Source organism: Globicephala melas, chromosome 5 (assembly GCF_963455315.2).
Source record: "Globicephala melas chromosome 5, mGloMel1.2, whole genome shotgun sequence".
Taxonomy (NCBI): domain Eukaryota; kingdom Metazoa; phylum Chordata; class Mammalia; order Artiodactyla; family Delphinidae; genus Globicephala; species Globicephala melas.
In genome coordinates this window covers 13,898,658-13,914,521 of record NC_083318.1, presented here as the reverse complement: position 1 = coordinate 13,914,521, position 15,864 = coordinate 13,898,658, and the positions used below count along the sequence as shown (strand labels likewise).

Below are 15,864 nucleotides of genomic sequence, written 5' to 3'. Positions count from 1 at the left end.
CTAAACATGCTGAGCATCTTTTCATGTGGTTATTTGCCATCAGTATATCTTTGGTGAAGTGACTGCTCAAATATTTTGACTTTTTTTGAGTTTTCTTACTGACCTTTGAGAGCTATTTATTCTGGTTCAAGTCTTTATTACATACGTAATTTGCACATATCTTCTCCCAATCTAGAGATTATCTTTTCATTTTCTTAAGAGGACCTTTTGGGAGTTCCCTGGTGGTCTAGTAGTTAGGATACCGTGCTTTCACTGCCATTGCCTGAGTTCAGTCCCTGGTTGGGAAACTGAGATCCTGCAAGCCACGTGGCGTGGCCAAAAATAAAAAAAAAAAAGAGTGCCTTTTGAAGAGTAGAACTTTTTTTTTTTCCATGCTGCACGGCTTGCGGGATACTGATGTGAACTTCTTATTTTTAATGATGTGCAATTTAAAATTTTTTTTGTGGATTATGCTTTTGGTGTCTAGTGTCTAGGTAAGAAATCTCTGCTTAATCCAAAATCCAAAGATTTTCTTTTTCTTTTTTTTTTTTGAGCAGAGAAAGATTTATTGCAGGGCCATGCAAGGAGAACAATGGCTTGTGCTCAAAAGCCCAAACTTCCTTATGGTTTTCAGGGAAAAGTTTTTATAGGCAGAATTTGGGGTGAGGGCTGCTGGGTTTGGGACTTTCTTCTGACTGGTTGGTGGTGAGGTAACAGGGCAGTGTTCTAGGACTCTTGTGCTGAGCCTGAAGTTACCGTCTTCCACCTGGGTGGGACCTTAGTTCCTGTAGAAGTACTCAACAATATATTGTTTTGTTTTTTAAAGTGTGCTTACACTGAAATACACACTTTATTTATTTAGTTTTTATTTTTGGCTGTGCTGGGTCTTCGTTGCTGCATGTGGGCTTTCTCTAGTTGTGGCGAGTGGGGGCTACTCTTCTTTGCGGTGCTCAGGCTTCTCATTGTGGTGGCGTCTCCTGTTGTGGAGCACGGGCTCTAGGCACGTGGGCTCAGTAGTTGTGGCTCAGGAGCTTAGTTGCTCCGCGGCACACGGGATCTTCCCAGACCAGGGCTTGGACCCGTGTCCCCTGCATTTGCAGGCGGATTCTTAACCACTGCACCACCAGGAAAGTCCTGATATATTGTTATGTATATTCTTTAAGGAGAAACCAGGACCTTGCCCCATTCTGCGCTATTGTTTCTTGATGCTCCTCCTTTGTTTCTGCATTCCCTCACTTCCTTGATTAGCAGCTGCTTGAATCTGCCCTTTGGAACTCTGGGAGGGTCTAGGAGGCTGAATGAAGCCGATTTCCTATATACAAGAAATGGGGGACACAAAGAATTTGTACCTGGGAGGGCCCCATAGTGTTCTGCCCAATTTCAGTCCCCCCTTTTGTTTGCTACTCTTCAATCTTGAGAAAGCGTGTTGGACAAGAAAGGGAATAACATTTTGGACAGAGAGCTTAATCATAAACTTGGCAGAGGAACTTGGTTTTAGGGGACTCGATTTCAATCACCACTCCTGTTTCAACCTTCCTCAAATCTTTCAGGGAATGAGGTGACAACCACTCTAGCTACTTCCTCCTGAAATGGGGTGTAGTCCTGCCTTGATTTGGGGAATGGACACCGAGTTGGAAATATTCCGCTGTTCCAAGTCCTGGATCTGAATCTTGTCTGATTAAGATCTCAATCCTTTGGTCTTCCATTTTCGTGCAACAGACCCAATTAGAAGTAGGATGAGTGACAGCCGAAACTTTAATAGATAAAATAGATCTCATTCCCTGAGGAATTCAGGAGAATAAGCCTGAAAACCAGTCTGGACCTGACATTTAGAGGGAGACTTGTAGCCAGGTAGCCAGTTGTCTAATTTTATTTATTTGTTTGCTTGTTTGTTTATTTATTTATTTATTTATCAGCTGTGTTGGGTCTTAGTTGCGGCACATGGGATCTTTCATTGCAGTGTGCGGGCTTCTTGTTGCGATGTGCCAGCTTTCTCTCTTGTTATGGCGCGTGGGCTACAGAGTGCACACGCTCATTAGTTCCAGTGCTCTGGCTCTCTAGTTGTGGTGCGCAGGATCCAGAGCACATGGGCTCTGTAATTGTAGCACGTGGGCTCCCTAGTTGTGGTATGTGGGCTCAGTAGTTGCGGCACATAGGTTTAGTTGTCCCGCAGCATGTGGGATCTTAGCTGCCCAACCAGGGATCAAACCTGGGTCCCCTGCATTGCAAAATGGATTCTTAACCACTGGATCACCAGGGAAGTCCCCTGGTTGTCTAATTTTATACAAGTAGGTTTTAACTTCTTATGTGGCATTTACGTATATGTAACAGGAGCTATTGGCCACAAAGATTTTCTGTTAGAGGCTTTATAGTTTTAGCTTTTACATAATTCAGGTTTCTATTCAATTTTGAGTTAATTGTTTTTTTTTTTCTTTTTTTTCTTTTTGGTATATGATATAAGTATGGATGTGGATATCCAGTGATTTCAGCACCATTTGTTGGAAAGTTTATTCTTTCTCCATTGAACGGCCTTTTGATCTTTGACAAAAACCAATTAACTATATGTGTATAGATTTTGGACTCTATATTCTGTTCATCTTGTCTCTATGTTTATCCCTTTGCCACTAGCACAACTTGATAACTATAATCTTAAAATCAGTATATGTCCTCCACCTTTTTTCTTTTTTTAAAAAAATGTCTATTCTAGTTTACTTGCCTTTTTTTTTTGCCTTATTATGCCCATGTTTTTTTGTTTTGTTTTTTTCTAATATCTTTATTGGAGTATAATTGCTTTACAATGGTGTGTTAGTTTCTGCTTTATAACAAAGTGAATCAGTTATACATATACATATGTTCCCATATCTCTTCCCTCTTCTGTCTCCCTCCCTCCTACCCTCCCTATCCCACCCCTCTAGGTGGTCACAAAGCACCGAGCTGATCTCCCTGTGCTATGCGGCTGCTTCCCACTAGCTACCTATTTTACGTTTGGTAGTGTATATATGTCCATGCCGCTCTCTCACTTTGTCATAGCTTACCCTTCCCCCTCCCTATATCCTCAAGTCCATTCTCTAGTAGGTCTGTGTCTTTATTCCTGTCTTACCCCTAGGTTCTTCATGACATTTTTTTTCTTAAATTCCATATATATGTGTTAGCATATGGTATTTGTCTTTCTCTTTCTGACTTACTTCACTCTGTATAACAGACTCTAGGTCCATCCACCTCATTACAAATAGCTCAATTTTGTTTCTTTTTATGGCTGAGTAATATTCCATTGTATATATGTGCCTTGCTCACTAAGCTTAGTCATTTCTAGCTTTTGATTTAAAGTGAGAGACGCATGACTCTTCCTTTCACTTGAACACTTAGAAGCCTTTGTGGATTATTAATTGGCCTAATTTCAATATTTTTGTGTCTCTGAGAATAGGGAGCCCCAGGGAGAGGGAAAGAGATGAGGGAAGAGTTGGTTGATGGAACAGTCAGAATATACCCATTTTCAATTGTTTACTGTCTTATATGGGTTTTGTTCATGGTACCCCCCAAATAATTACAATAGTAGCATCAAAGATAACTGGTCACAGATTACTGTAACAAATATAATAATGGAGAAGTTTGAAATATTGTGATAATTACCAAAATGTGACACAGAGACATGAATGAGCAAATGCTGTTGGAAAGTGGCACCAGTAGATTTGCTGGATGTAAAGTTGCCATAAACCTTTAATCTGTAGGGAATTCCCTGGCGATCTAGTGGTTAGGATTCCATGCTTCCATTGCAGGGAGCGCAGTTTTGATCCCTGGTCAGGGAACTAAGATCTCACATGCCACATGGCCAAAAAACAACAACAACAACAAAACACCTTTCTCTTTGTAAAAACAAAAACAGAAACGCAATGTCTTCGAATTGCAATAAAGCAAAGCACAATAAAACAAGGTATCTCAGTAACTCTTCTTTCACGCCTGGTATTTGTAATTTGTGCTACCTTTCTTTTTTTCCCTGATCAATCTGGCTGGAGCTATATCAATTGATCGATTTGATAAATTTTCTCTTTTTAAAATTTTATTTATTTTTATCTTTGGCTGTGTTGGGTCTTCGTTGCTGCATGCGGGCTTGCTGTAGTTGCGGCGAGCAGGGGCTACTCTTCGTTGCGGTGCATGGGCTTCTCATTACGGTGGCTTCTGTGCATGGGGTCTAGGCACGCGGGCTTCATAGTTGTAGCTCATGGGCGCTAGAGCGCAGGCTCAGTAGTTGTGGTGCATGGGCTTAGTTGCTCCACAGCATGTGGGATAGTCCCAGACCAGGGCTCGAACCTGTGTCCCCTGCATTGGCAGGCAGATTCTTAACCACTGAGCCACCAGGGAAGTTCAATGATACATTTTCTAAAGAAGATTTGTTTTCATTGATCTACCTTATTATTTCTCCCAGTAGTATTATTTTCTGCTCTAATTTTTATTTTTCCTTTTTTGTTCTCCTGGTTTGGGTTTATTTTGCTCCTCCTTTTCTGGTTTCATAAGGTAGAAGCTTAGATAATTTATTTGAGAAATTTCTTCTTTCCTGTTATAAGAATTTATTGCTACAAATTTCCTTTTAAGCACTATTTTAGGTGCATCTCACAAATTTCAATGTATTGTTTTTTCATTTTTATTCAATTCTAAATATTTTCTAATTTCTTTTTATTTTTCTTTGACCCATCAGTTATTTGGAAGTCATTTTGTTTAATTTCTAAATATTTGGGTATTTGCCTGATATGTTATTTTTTTAAAAAATATTTATTTATTTAGGCTGCACTGGATCCTAGTTGTGGCTTCCGGATCTTCGTTGTGGCCTGTGGGCTTCTTAGTTGCAGCATGCAAACTCTTAGTTGGGGCATGTGGACTTCTGAGTTTGGCATGCAAACTCTTTAGCTGTGGCATGCATGCAGGTTATAGTTCCCTGGCCAGGGATCGAACCCGGACCCCCTGCACTGGGAGCGCAGTGTCGTACCCACTGGACCACCAGGGAAGTCCCCCTGATATCTTATTTTTTAAGAGGGAAGTTTACATTAGTCATTTGAGACTTTTCTAATATAAGCATTTAATCCTATATGCTTTCCTTTAAGCACTATTTTAACTTCATTTCACAGATTTTGGTGTGTTGTGTTTTAATTTTCATTTTTTCAAAATATTCTCTAATTCCTCTTGAAACTTCCTCTTTGATCCATGAACATTTTGAACATGTTGTTTAATTTTCAAGTGATTGGAAATTTTCCTATTATATTTTTGTTATTGGTCTTATTGATATATAGTGTCATTCCATTATGGTCAGAGAACATACTTTGCATGATTCAGTTCTTTTAAATTTGTCAAGGTCTAATTTATGACACACAGTATTGTCTGTCTTAGTGAATGTTCCATGTGCTTTGACAAGAATATTTATTCTGCTGTGGTTTTATTGTTTTTCGTTTTTTGTTTTGCGGTACGCGGGCCTCTCACTGCTGTGGCCCCTCCTGTCGCGGAGTACAGGCTCCGGACGTGCAGGCCCAGCGGCCATGGCTCACGGCCGCAGCCGCTCCGCGGCATGTGGGATCTTCCCGGACCGGGGCACGAACCCGTGTCCCCTGCATCGGCAGGCGGACTCTCAACCACTGTGCCACCAGGGAAGCCCTATTCTGCTGTTTTTGAGTGGAGTATCTACAAATTCTTATTAGGGTCAGTTAGTTGATTGTGTTTGTAAGTTCTATTCCCTTGCTAATTTTCTTTTGGCTGCTAGCTCTATTAGTGAGAGAAAAGTGTTTAAGTCTCCAACTGTAATTGCAGATTTGTCTGTTTTTCCTTTAATTTCTGTCAGTTTTTTCTTCATTTATTTTGAAGCTCTTTTTACTAGGTGTACTACACCCTTAGGTTTATTGTGTCTTCTTAGGATTTGACCTTTATATCAGTTTATACTGCCTTCTTTATTCCTGTTCATTTTATTTGCTCTGAAATCTCGTTTATCTAATTTTGATATAGCCATTCCAGCTTTTTCTTGATTACTCTTTGTATGGTATGTGGTGTGTCTTTTTTCATCCCTTTACTTTTAAGCTACTTATTTCATTATATTTGAAGTGAGCTTGTTATAGACAGCATATAGACTGGTCTTTTTGTTAAATTCAGTCTGAAAATCTGTCTTTTAATTGGTGTGTTTAGATTGTTTACATTTAATGTAATTATTCCTATGTTTGGATTCAGATTTTGTTTCTTTGTTTCCCTTTCTTTGCCCTGTTTGGGTTACAGTTGACCCTTGAACATCTAGGGGGTTATGGGTGCTGACCCCCCCACATAGTCAAAAATACTGCTATCTCTCCCTCAAAAACAAGGAATTGATAAATGACTCACCCAAGGATAAGAAGCTGCAACAGTTTGAATAGGATCAGGACTCAAACCCTAGTTCTTTTGATTCTACATACTGTGATCTCTAATTGAACACAAACTTTTCCCACACTTAGTTAATTTAAAGATCTTTAAAATGAAAATACATGTCCTATATTTATTGAAAAAAAAATCTGCTTATAAGCTGACCTGCAAAATTTAACCCCATGTTGTTCAAGGGAAAACTGTCTATGTAATTTTTTTAATTACATTTTAATTTATCTAGGGTGAGTTTGGCCATATATGCCTTTTTTGTGTAATTATTTTTTTAGTAGTTCCTCGAGGGATTAGGTTGCTCTAGATACACTTAACTTTTCATTTTATTTAGAATCAATATTTTACTACTTCAATAGGAACATAGAAATTTTACTTACATATAAGTTTCTTTGTGGTATAGTCTTGAAAATAAATTGAAAATCCTATCAGTGTTATATTTTTTACTTTTAACTATCAAGTATGTTTTAAAGAACTTAAAAGGATAATAGTCTATTATCTATATTATACTTTTACCATTCTCTTGCTCTTCCTGTATTTATGATGTTCCAAGTTTCTTTCTGATATCCTTTTCTTCTGAGGTACTTTCTTTAGCAATTCTTTGAGAGAAATTCTGCTGACTATGGTTTATTTACCTTAGTTTTCCTTCATCTGATGATGGTGTGTTTATTTCACCTTCATTCCCAAAGGATGTTTCCTTAGATACGGAATTCTGGAATGACAGTTCTTTTCTTTCAGCACTTAAAACTGTCAGGCCACTTCTTTCTGTCCTCCATAGTTTCTGATTTAAAAATTTTGTAGTAATTCAGATTGTTCCCTTACTTGTATTGAGTTCTTTTTCTCTAGCTACTTTCAAGAATTTTTATTTGTCTTAAGTTTTTAGCAATTAGAGTGTGATGTGTCTGACCATGGATTTCTCTGGATTAATCCTTGATGGGCTTCTCTCTGTTTCTTGAATGTGTAGGTTCATGCCTTTAGCCAAACTAGGAAAGTTTTAAACTATTATTTCTTCAAAAGTTTTTTTGGTTCTGCATTTTCTGTCCTCTCAAGGACATATTGTTGTTCCACAGATTCCTGAGGCTTGATTAGTTTTTTTCCAATTGTTTTTTTGCTCTGTCGTTCAGATTGGATAAATGTTATTGATTCTGGATGCTTTTACTACTTCTCCTTATCACCTGTTGGAAGAAGTTTAATTGTGATTGTCTTGATGTGATTTTCTTCCAGGCTTATTGAGTTTTTTTTTTTTTAATCTACGTGTTTACATATTTTTAATCAACTTTGGAAAAATTTTTAGCCATATTTTAAATTAACAGTTTAAATTTTTAAAAATTAATAATTTTTAATGTACTTTTAAGTCTTTCCTTTAAGATTCCAGTTACATGTATATTAATCTACATGAAGTCACATAGCTCACTAATGCCTTCTTTTTCTTCAGTCTTTTTTCAGTCTTTTTTTTCCTCTGTGTTTTGTTTTGGGCAATTTCTACTCCTATGCTTTCAGGTTAATTAGTCTTTTATTCTGCAATGTCTAATCTATTTTTAAACCCATCTGGTGTATTTTTGAAAGATCTCAGCTGTTGTATTTTTCTTCTCTAGAAGTTGGATTGGATTCTTTTTTTTATTGTCTGTATCTCTTTTTGATGTGTTCATACTTTCCTCTACCTTATCGAATACATGAAATATAGTTATAATGACTTTTTGCAGGCAAAGTGTAAATCCAGTTTCAGTGGTTGGCAAATTTATTAACCCATAGGCCCAAACTGGCCTGCCATGGTCTAATTTGGCCATACCTTTCATTTACATATAGTCTATACCTGTACTACAATGGCAGGGTTGAGTAGTTTTAACAGAGACTTTATGACCTGAAAAGTGAAAAAAAATTACTATCTGGCATTTACAGAAAAATATTTGCTGAGTCCTGCTTCAGTGACATTTTATTTACATAAAAAAATAGAATGTCAGTCCTCGTGTAGCATTTGTTATTATCAGCCTTCAGTGAACACCAACAGCATAATATTAAGTTCTGTTTTGTTTTTTTTTTTAAAAAGGAAATTCTTATTTATTTATTTATTTATTTATTTATTTATGGCTGTGTTGCGTCTTCGTTTCTGTGCGAGGGCTTTCTCCAGTTGTGGCAAGCGGGGACCACTCTTCATCGTGGTGCACGGGCCTCTCACTATCACGGCCTCTCTTGTTGTGGAGCACGGGCTCCAGACGCGCAGGCTCAGTAGTTGTGGCTCACGGGCCTAGTTGCTCTGCGGCATGTGGGATCTTCCCAGACCAGGGCTCGAACCTGTGTCCCCTGCATTGGCAGGCAGATTCTCAACCACTGCACCACCAGGGAAGCCCAAGTTCTGTTTTTATAAAGGCAATTCCTGTCTATAAAGACAATGGGGACCGTGGATAAGGTTCATATGGTCCAGGTATGCAGGTGTGCAATGATTTGGTGGAATAACATTTGGAAAATCTTAAGTAGCAAAATAGTTAGCACACCCCTCTCAGTCCAGTGGTTCTTAAACTTTGACAAGTATCAGATTCACCTGGAAAGCTTGTTAAATCAAGGAACTCTGTACCCAGAGTTTCTTGATTTAGTAAGTTAAGACCTGAGAATATGCATTTTTAACAAGTTCCCAGATTATCCTGATTATCCTGTACCACTGGTTGGGACTACACTTTGAAAATCAGTGCTTTAGCCTAATCCTCTGACATATCAGTCTTCTCTGATAAACTTTTAGCAGAAACTGTATGGTAGTCAATCACAATTGAGGTTCCCTGAAGAGCAGATGGCCTGGTCTTTTGTGTTTTAAAGCTTTTTTGAGGTATAATTTACATAAAATTAACTCACTTTAAGTGTATAGTTTGATTAATTTCAGTAAATTTGTATAGTTGTACACCAGTTCCACAATTCATTTTTTAAATTCCATAACAATAAAAGTTCCCCCACGATCATTTGCAGTCAATTTCAGCACTCAGTTTCAGTCTGAGGTAACCAGTGACCTGCTTTCTGTCTGTATGTTTCTGCACTTCCTAGAAATTTCATGTAAATGGGATCATATGATATGTAGTCAATGTGTCTGGCTTCTTTCAATTAATATAATATTTTTGAGATTAATCTATATTGTTGCTTATATTTGTACTTCACTCCTTTTTGTGAGGTAGTGTTCTATAGCATGGACATACTTCATTTGGTTTATCCATTTGGAAGTTGATGGATATTTGGATTTTTTGGTTTTGGTTTTGGCTATTATGAAAAATGCTATTTTGAACATTCATGTACAAGAGATGGCCCATGATTTTGATAAAAAGAAGTTATAATATCTAGATGATATTCATGTATCATCCCAGGCTTATATTTGATAAAAAACAACTTCAGGGACTTCCCTGGTGGCGCAGTGGTTAAGACTTTGTGCTCCCAATGCAGGGAGCCCAGTCTCCATCCCTGATCTGGTAACTAGATCACACATTCATGCTACAACTAAGAGTTCACATGCCACAACTAAGGAGCCCTTGAGCCGCAAATAAGGAGCCCACCTGCCTCAACTAAGACCCAATGCAACCAAAAAAAAATTTTTTTAATGTATTCTTATTTCCTAACTACCTATTTTTCTAGTAATTTAATTTTTATATCTACTATATTTTATGTACTTGAAATTGTGTTAACTATTTTTGATACTTTTTTGTCAAAATATTATCATTTTTTAATATTTATTTAGTTAGTTATTTTGGCTGTGCCAGGTGTTAGTTGTGGCCGGCAGGCTTCTTAGTTGTGGCATGCATGCGGGATCTAGTTCCCTGACCAGGGACTGAACAAGAGCCCCCTCCTTTGGGAGCGCAGAGTCTTACCCACTGGACCACCAGGGAATTCCCTGTCAACATATAAATTGGTATATGGTATGCTATGCAAATTTTGTAAAATGTTTCTTTTGAGATAACAAAAGTACTCTATAGATCTTAATCATCACAAAATTGGTATATCTGGACTCTTCTTGGTGGGTAAAATTCACACTGAATTACACCTGGAATAAAATAAATATAAAACTGAAATAAAATGTAACTTTTTAATATGGAAATGTTCAGATAAAAATAAAAGCAGAGAAAACTGTCTAATGGACCCCCATGTACCCATCTCACCTAATTTCAACAATTGTTAATAGTTTGACATTCTTTTTTCATCTGTACCTTGTTCCTCATCTGTTTCTGGTATTGCATATCGAATCTCAAACACCATATTATTTATTCTGTAAATATTTCATTGTATATTGCAAATTTATATATATATATAAATTTTCATGGTACCATTATTTCACATAAAATTAGAAATAATTCCTTAATATCATCTACTACCCAGTTTATGTTTGTTGTTCCTGATTGTCTGAAATATATCTTTTTCTAATTTGTTGTTTGAATCAGGACCAAGCAAGATGCACATGTTGCATTTGATTGATAAGACCATTAAGTCACTTTTAATCTATAATCATTCCTCTTCTCTTGTTTTTCCATGCCAGTGATTTGTTGAAGAAAGTCATTACTTTGTGATGCAATTTCTTTTTTTTTTTTTTTAATGAAGTAGGTTCCTTTCATTAAAAAAATGCATAATATAAATCAGAACATTTAGGCAGACACCTGTTAAAACAATCTATTACATTTGCAGAATATAGTAGTTTTCTTAGGGGTAAAAATATTTTTATCATATTTCACCTTTACTACTTAGAAGAAGTACACCCAAACACTGGTAAGGTCTGACTGCTTTCATTAAACACTTATTTAAAAAATAAAACTCCTTCCTCACATCAACCTTGTGATGTAATCTTTAATTTTACAAACTGCAAAAATAGGTACAAATATTAGCCTTCCTTGGTCCACAGAGTATATCCAAACTGCTGCTATGACCTGGGTCTAAAATATTCACACACCATCCAGTATTAAGGGTCACAAGTCAAGAGAGGTTTTCTGAGATAATTCTTTTAATTACAACTCATAGAGAAGAAATAACTTTTTATAAATTTATAAACAAAAAACTTGGAAGCTAATATAGAACTGTTTTTTTAAATAAGTTTCCCTCCAAATGAGAGGATTATAAACTATGCAAATCGATATGTGATTTAAAATGGAAAAAATAAATTATACTTAATGTGCTAGTATAAATAATGGTATCCACGACTGAAAAGTTCTTCACATGGTGTCTGGTGACCACTTGTAGAGGGGAAAGGCATTTTCTCTAGAATTCAAAGACAAGGTAAAAAGTCTCTGATTTGAAATCAGAATCGGTCTGCCGCTCTGCTAGCCACAGCACGGATATTGCCATAAACCTTTGATGGAGGATTTCCCAGGATGAGGTTGCAGATAGCAGTTCTTGCCATCTTGATGTTTTGGAAAGAACCAAGGATGTGAACTTTCACATCAGCCAGAACTATCCGCGTCCGTGTCACGTTCTCGATGGTGAATTTGGTTTTTCCTCCTTTGCCAGCGATTCTTCCTATTGCCCTCGACAGGTGGTCTCCCTTTAAGGGCTTAACATCTGTAATTTCAAAAGACTCTAGGAAGAGGTCATCCAACCTAATGAGGGCAAGTGCGTCCTCTACCTGAAACCCAAGAAGAAAGGCTTTCACAAAATCAGCTGCTTTTGTCAGAGCGCTAACATCTTTGGTTTCTTTACAAGTCCTGATTTCTATATTCCTCGATTTCAAGTTAAAGCGTATCTGAAGTCCCAAATGCTCCACAATAGGTGTAAATATCTTCATCCAGTTCTCTTTTAAGGGAGTATATCTGTTAGCTGGGACTGGAATTTTTCTGGTTTCTTCTTTCCCACCCAGAAACCCGTCCCCGGAGAGGGGCGGGAAGACGGGCCTCTTGGCAGGCCGGGCCTCCTCGGTGTCCATGCGGGACGCGTCCCCGCCCTCCTCCGGTGCGGACAGCTGCTCAGCCTGCCGTTTCTTCGCCCGCCGGCCACCTTTTCGGGTGACCTGGGTGAAGCCGGCCTCGGCCAAGGGACTCTGTGCCTCCATCTCGGTTTGCATCCTCAAGAAACTCCAGCGGAAGCTTGCTGCTCGAACACGTGCTCGCAATTTCTTATTATCTAGATTTATCTGATTGTATCTTCACATCATATGTCTCTTTATCTCCTCTATTTCCTGTGAACTGGTATTTAGATATAGAACAGTTAGTATATTCAGGATTTTTATATTTCTGATAGCAAGACTATTTCTTAGGAGGAGTTGTTTACTTCCCATTGCATCATATGATGTCTTTCAGGCTCACTTTTAGTGATGTTATGACTGGTCATTGGGTTTAGATGCTATCAGTCTGATCCATTCATCATAAAGTTTCCCTTTACCTTTTTTTTTTAAAGGCTTTTTTTCTAGAGCAGTTTTAGGCTCATAGCAAAATTAAGAGGAAGGTACAGAGATTTCCCATTTACTCCCTGATCCCAATTTGCATAGCTGTCACCCCTCTGGTGAAAGATGTTGCCTCTTTATAGCAACATCCCACATCAGAGTGGTACATTTGTTACAATTGATGAGCCTACACTGACACATTGTAGTCACCAAAAGTCCATAGTTCCATTAGCGTTTACTCCTGGCGTACATTCTACAGGTTTGTATAAATGTATAATGAGATGTAGCCATCATTATAGTATCAAACATAGTATTTTCACAGCCCTAAAAATCCTCTGTGTTCCACCTGTTCATCTCTCCCTCCCCTCAACCCCTAGAAACAACTGGTCTTTTTATCATCTCCATAGTTTTCCTTTTCCAGAACATTGAATAGTTGGAATCACCCAGTGTGTAGCCTTTTCAGATTGGATCCCTTCACTTAGTAATAGGCTTTTAAGGTTCCTTCATGTCTTTTCATGGTTTGATAGCTCGTTTCTTTTTACCACTGAATAATGTTCCATCATCTGGGAATGTGACAGTTTATTTATCCATTCAGCTACTGAAGGCTATCCCGGTAGCTTCCAAGTTTTGGCAGTTATGAATAAAGCTGCTTTAAACATCCATGAGCAGGTTTTTGTGTGGACATAAGTTTTCAGCTCCTTTGGGTAAGTACCAAGGAGGGCAACTGCTAGATTGTATGATAAGAGTATGTTTAGTTTTGTAAGAAACTTCCAAACTGTCTTCCAAGGTGGCTGTACCATTTTACATTCCTACCACCAATGCATGAGAGTTCCTGTTACTTCACATTCTCACCAGCATGTATTAGTGTTGTCAGTGTTCTGGATTTTGGCCAATCTGATAGGTGTGTAGTAGAATCTCATTGTCGTCTTACTTTGCAATTCCCTGATGATATCTAATGTGGAGTATCTTCATGTGTTATTTGCCATTTGTATTTCTTCTTTGGTGAAGTGTCTGTTAGGTCTTTGGCCCATTTTCTAATCAGGTTTTGTTTTGTTTTGTTTTTTTAATTGATGAGTTTTAAAAGTTCTTTGTATATCTTGGATAATAGTCCTTTATCAGATGTGTCTTTTGCAAATACTTTCTGCCATTCTGTGGCTTGTCTTTTCGTTCTCTTGACAGTGTTGTTCGCAAAGCGTAAGGTTTTCATTTTAATTAAGTCAGTATATCAGTTATTTCTTTCATGGCTCGTGAAATCTCTCCTCAACGTTTTACCAAATGCTTTTAGCAGCTACTGATGAATATTCCCCTGGTCCTCTATTTCCTTAGAGTTGCAAAATATTCACCTTCCAATTCTATTATTTCTTCTGTATTTCTTAACCTAGAATTCTATAAGGAAGAATTTTTTTAAATAAATTCTTTGTTTACTCTGGAATTCAATTTTTACAAGAAAGGAAGGATAAATTCTTGTTTATTTCTTTGTATTCAATTTATTATTTTCAGAATAATGAGTTGGTGCCCTAGCAACCCAGAGATATGATTAAGTTTTAAAGTATCATTATGAACTCTCTTGGGGTTTATTTATTTGATGTGCTTAATCCAGTTCAGTCATTGTTTTCACTGGTGATGTCCCCTAAAGTTTGCTGCTATGTTTTCATGAACTATGCTTATATTTTCATTTTTAACTTCATTGCTTTCTGGCTCAAAATTTCCTAGGCTTGTATAATACTTTGTGCTTCAGACTGTTTTTTTTTTTGTTTGTTTGTTTGTTTTTTTTAAGGAGACTGGATCAGTGGGAAATGGAATTTAGAGACCATAATCTAGATGCTAGGAAGCTTGCTTACTGGGTTGTTACTGCTCCTAGATCTTTGAATATTTCTTTTACAAGGGCACTGGATTTACCATAATTTTCATTGTATGCTCCTACTTTTAACTCCTGAGATTGTATATCTTTTTGCTATACAGAAAAACAGCATTAACACAATTCAGTTAAGTTTATCAGTCATTGGGTGGGGATATACTTTTTTCTAGTCACAGTTGTACAGCCTGGTATACATGTTAGATTTTGGCCCTTGCTTTCAGGGAAGCACTGAGACTTACTGTTAGCATTTAATGGAATGATATGTAAGAAAATAAATTTTAATTTAATAAATCTAAAAATAAATGGATAAAATGCAGAGGTGGTACAAAAGAAGAACTGATTAATTCTGTTGGCAGATGTTTAAGGAATGCTATGCATTCCCAGGGAAAGTAACATCCTGGGTATTAAAGGAAGGATATGAGTCTAACTGGGTGTAAAAAGATGAAGGAAAGGGACTTTTAGATAGAGGAAAAAGCGTATGAAAAGATATGAAGCCAGAAAACAGGAACAACAAGTAGGTTGCTATTTGGGGCACCAAGATTGAAGTGGAGAATGACAATAGATGAGGCAAAATCAGGAAAGTATTATATGCCATGATAAAGAGCCTATACTTCTCCTATAGGCAACAGGGAAATGCTGAAAATTTTTAAGTAGAAATGTGAAATGACCTAATTTGCTCCTCAGAATAATCATTCTGGCAACAGTAAAGAAAATGGATTAGGAGGGAAAATGTCAAGACAGAGAGACTAGGTCTTAGAGTGGTAAGTTCACTTTTTGAGTTTACAAACTTGCCTCTAGAATAGTACTTGGCATATAGTAGTAGGTACTCAATAATATCTGTCAGGTGAACAAAAGGTTATTGTATGAATCAAAAGAAGTTGATAAGTCTGAAGAAAAACCACATAGAAATAGAGCCTGCATTTTTGACAGTACTACTTGATTCATCTGCTTGCTTACTTAGTATTTTATCTTAAGATTTTCACAAACTAAGTAAAACAACCCAATAGAAAAATAGTCAAAAGGATATAAATGGCAAGCTCATGAAAGGGAAAACTGAGTGATGACTATATGAAAATATGCTCAACTTATCTCTAATAACCAAAGAAATGCAAATACCTTTTAAATCCCATGAGGTGGAAAAATTTTTTAAAGTTTACACAAAACCCAGCCTTGAGCAGGATGTTAAAGTGTTGGGATATTTACAAGCTGCTGCTGGAAGTATAAGTTGGTGAAACCACTGTAGAAAGCAGGTTGACAATCAGTATTTAGTAAGTCAGAAGATGCACATGCCATTTGACTCAGCATTTCCATTTCA

At 37.2% G+C, this 15,864-nt stretch overlaps 2 protein-coding genes across 6 annotated transcripts in view; one reads left to right on the top strand and one right to left on the bottom strand.

The window, feature by feature from the left end:
* Positions 1-15,864, top strand: part of LARP1B (La ribonucleoprotein 1B) — a 134,508-nt gene that overhangs the window by 83,287 nt on the left and 35,357 nt on the right. The gene's annotated exons all lie outside the window — the stretch shown is intronic.
* LOC115857123 (RNA-binding protein PNO1) lies at positions 11,303-12,410 on the bottom strand. The gene has a single exon (XM_030863875.2). It carries the CDS (start codon positions 12,371-12,373, stop codon positions 11,615-11,617), a length of 759 nt encoding a protein of 252 aa, XP_030719735.1. The 5' UTR covers positions 12,374-12,410; the 3' UTR covers positions 11,303-11,614.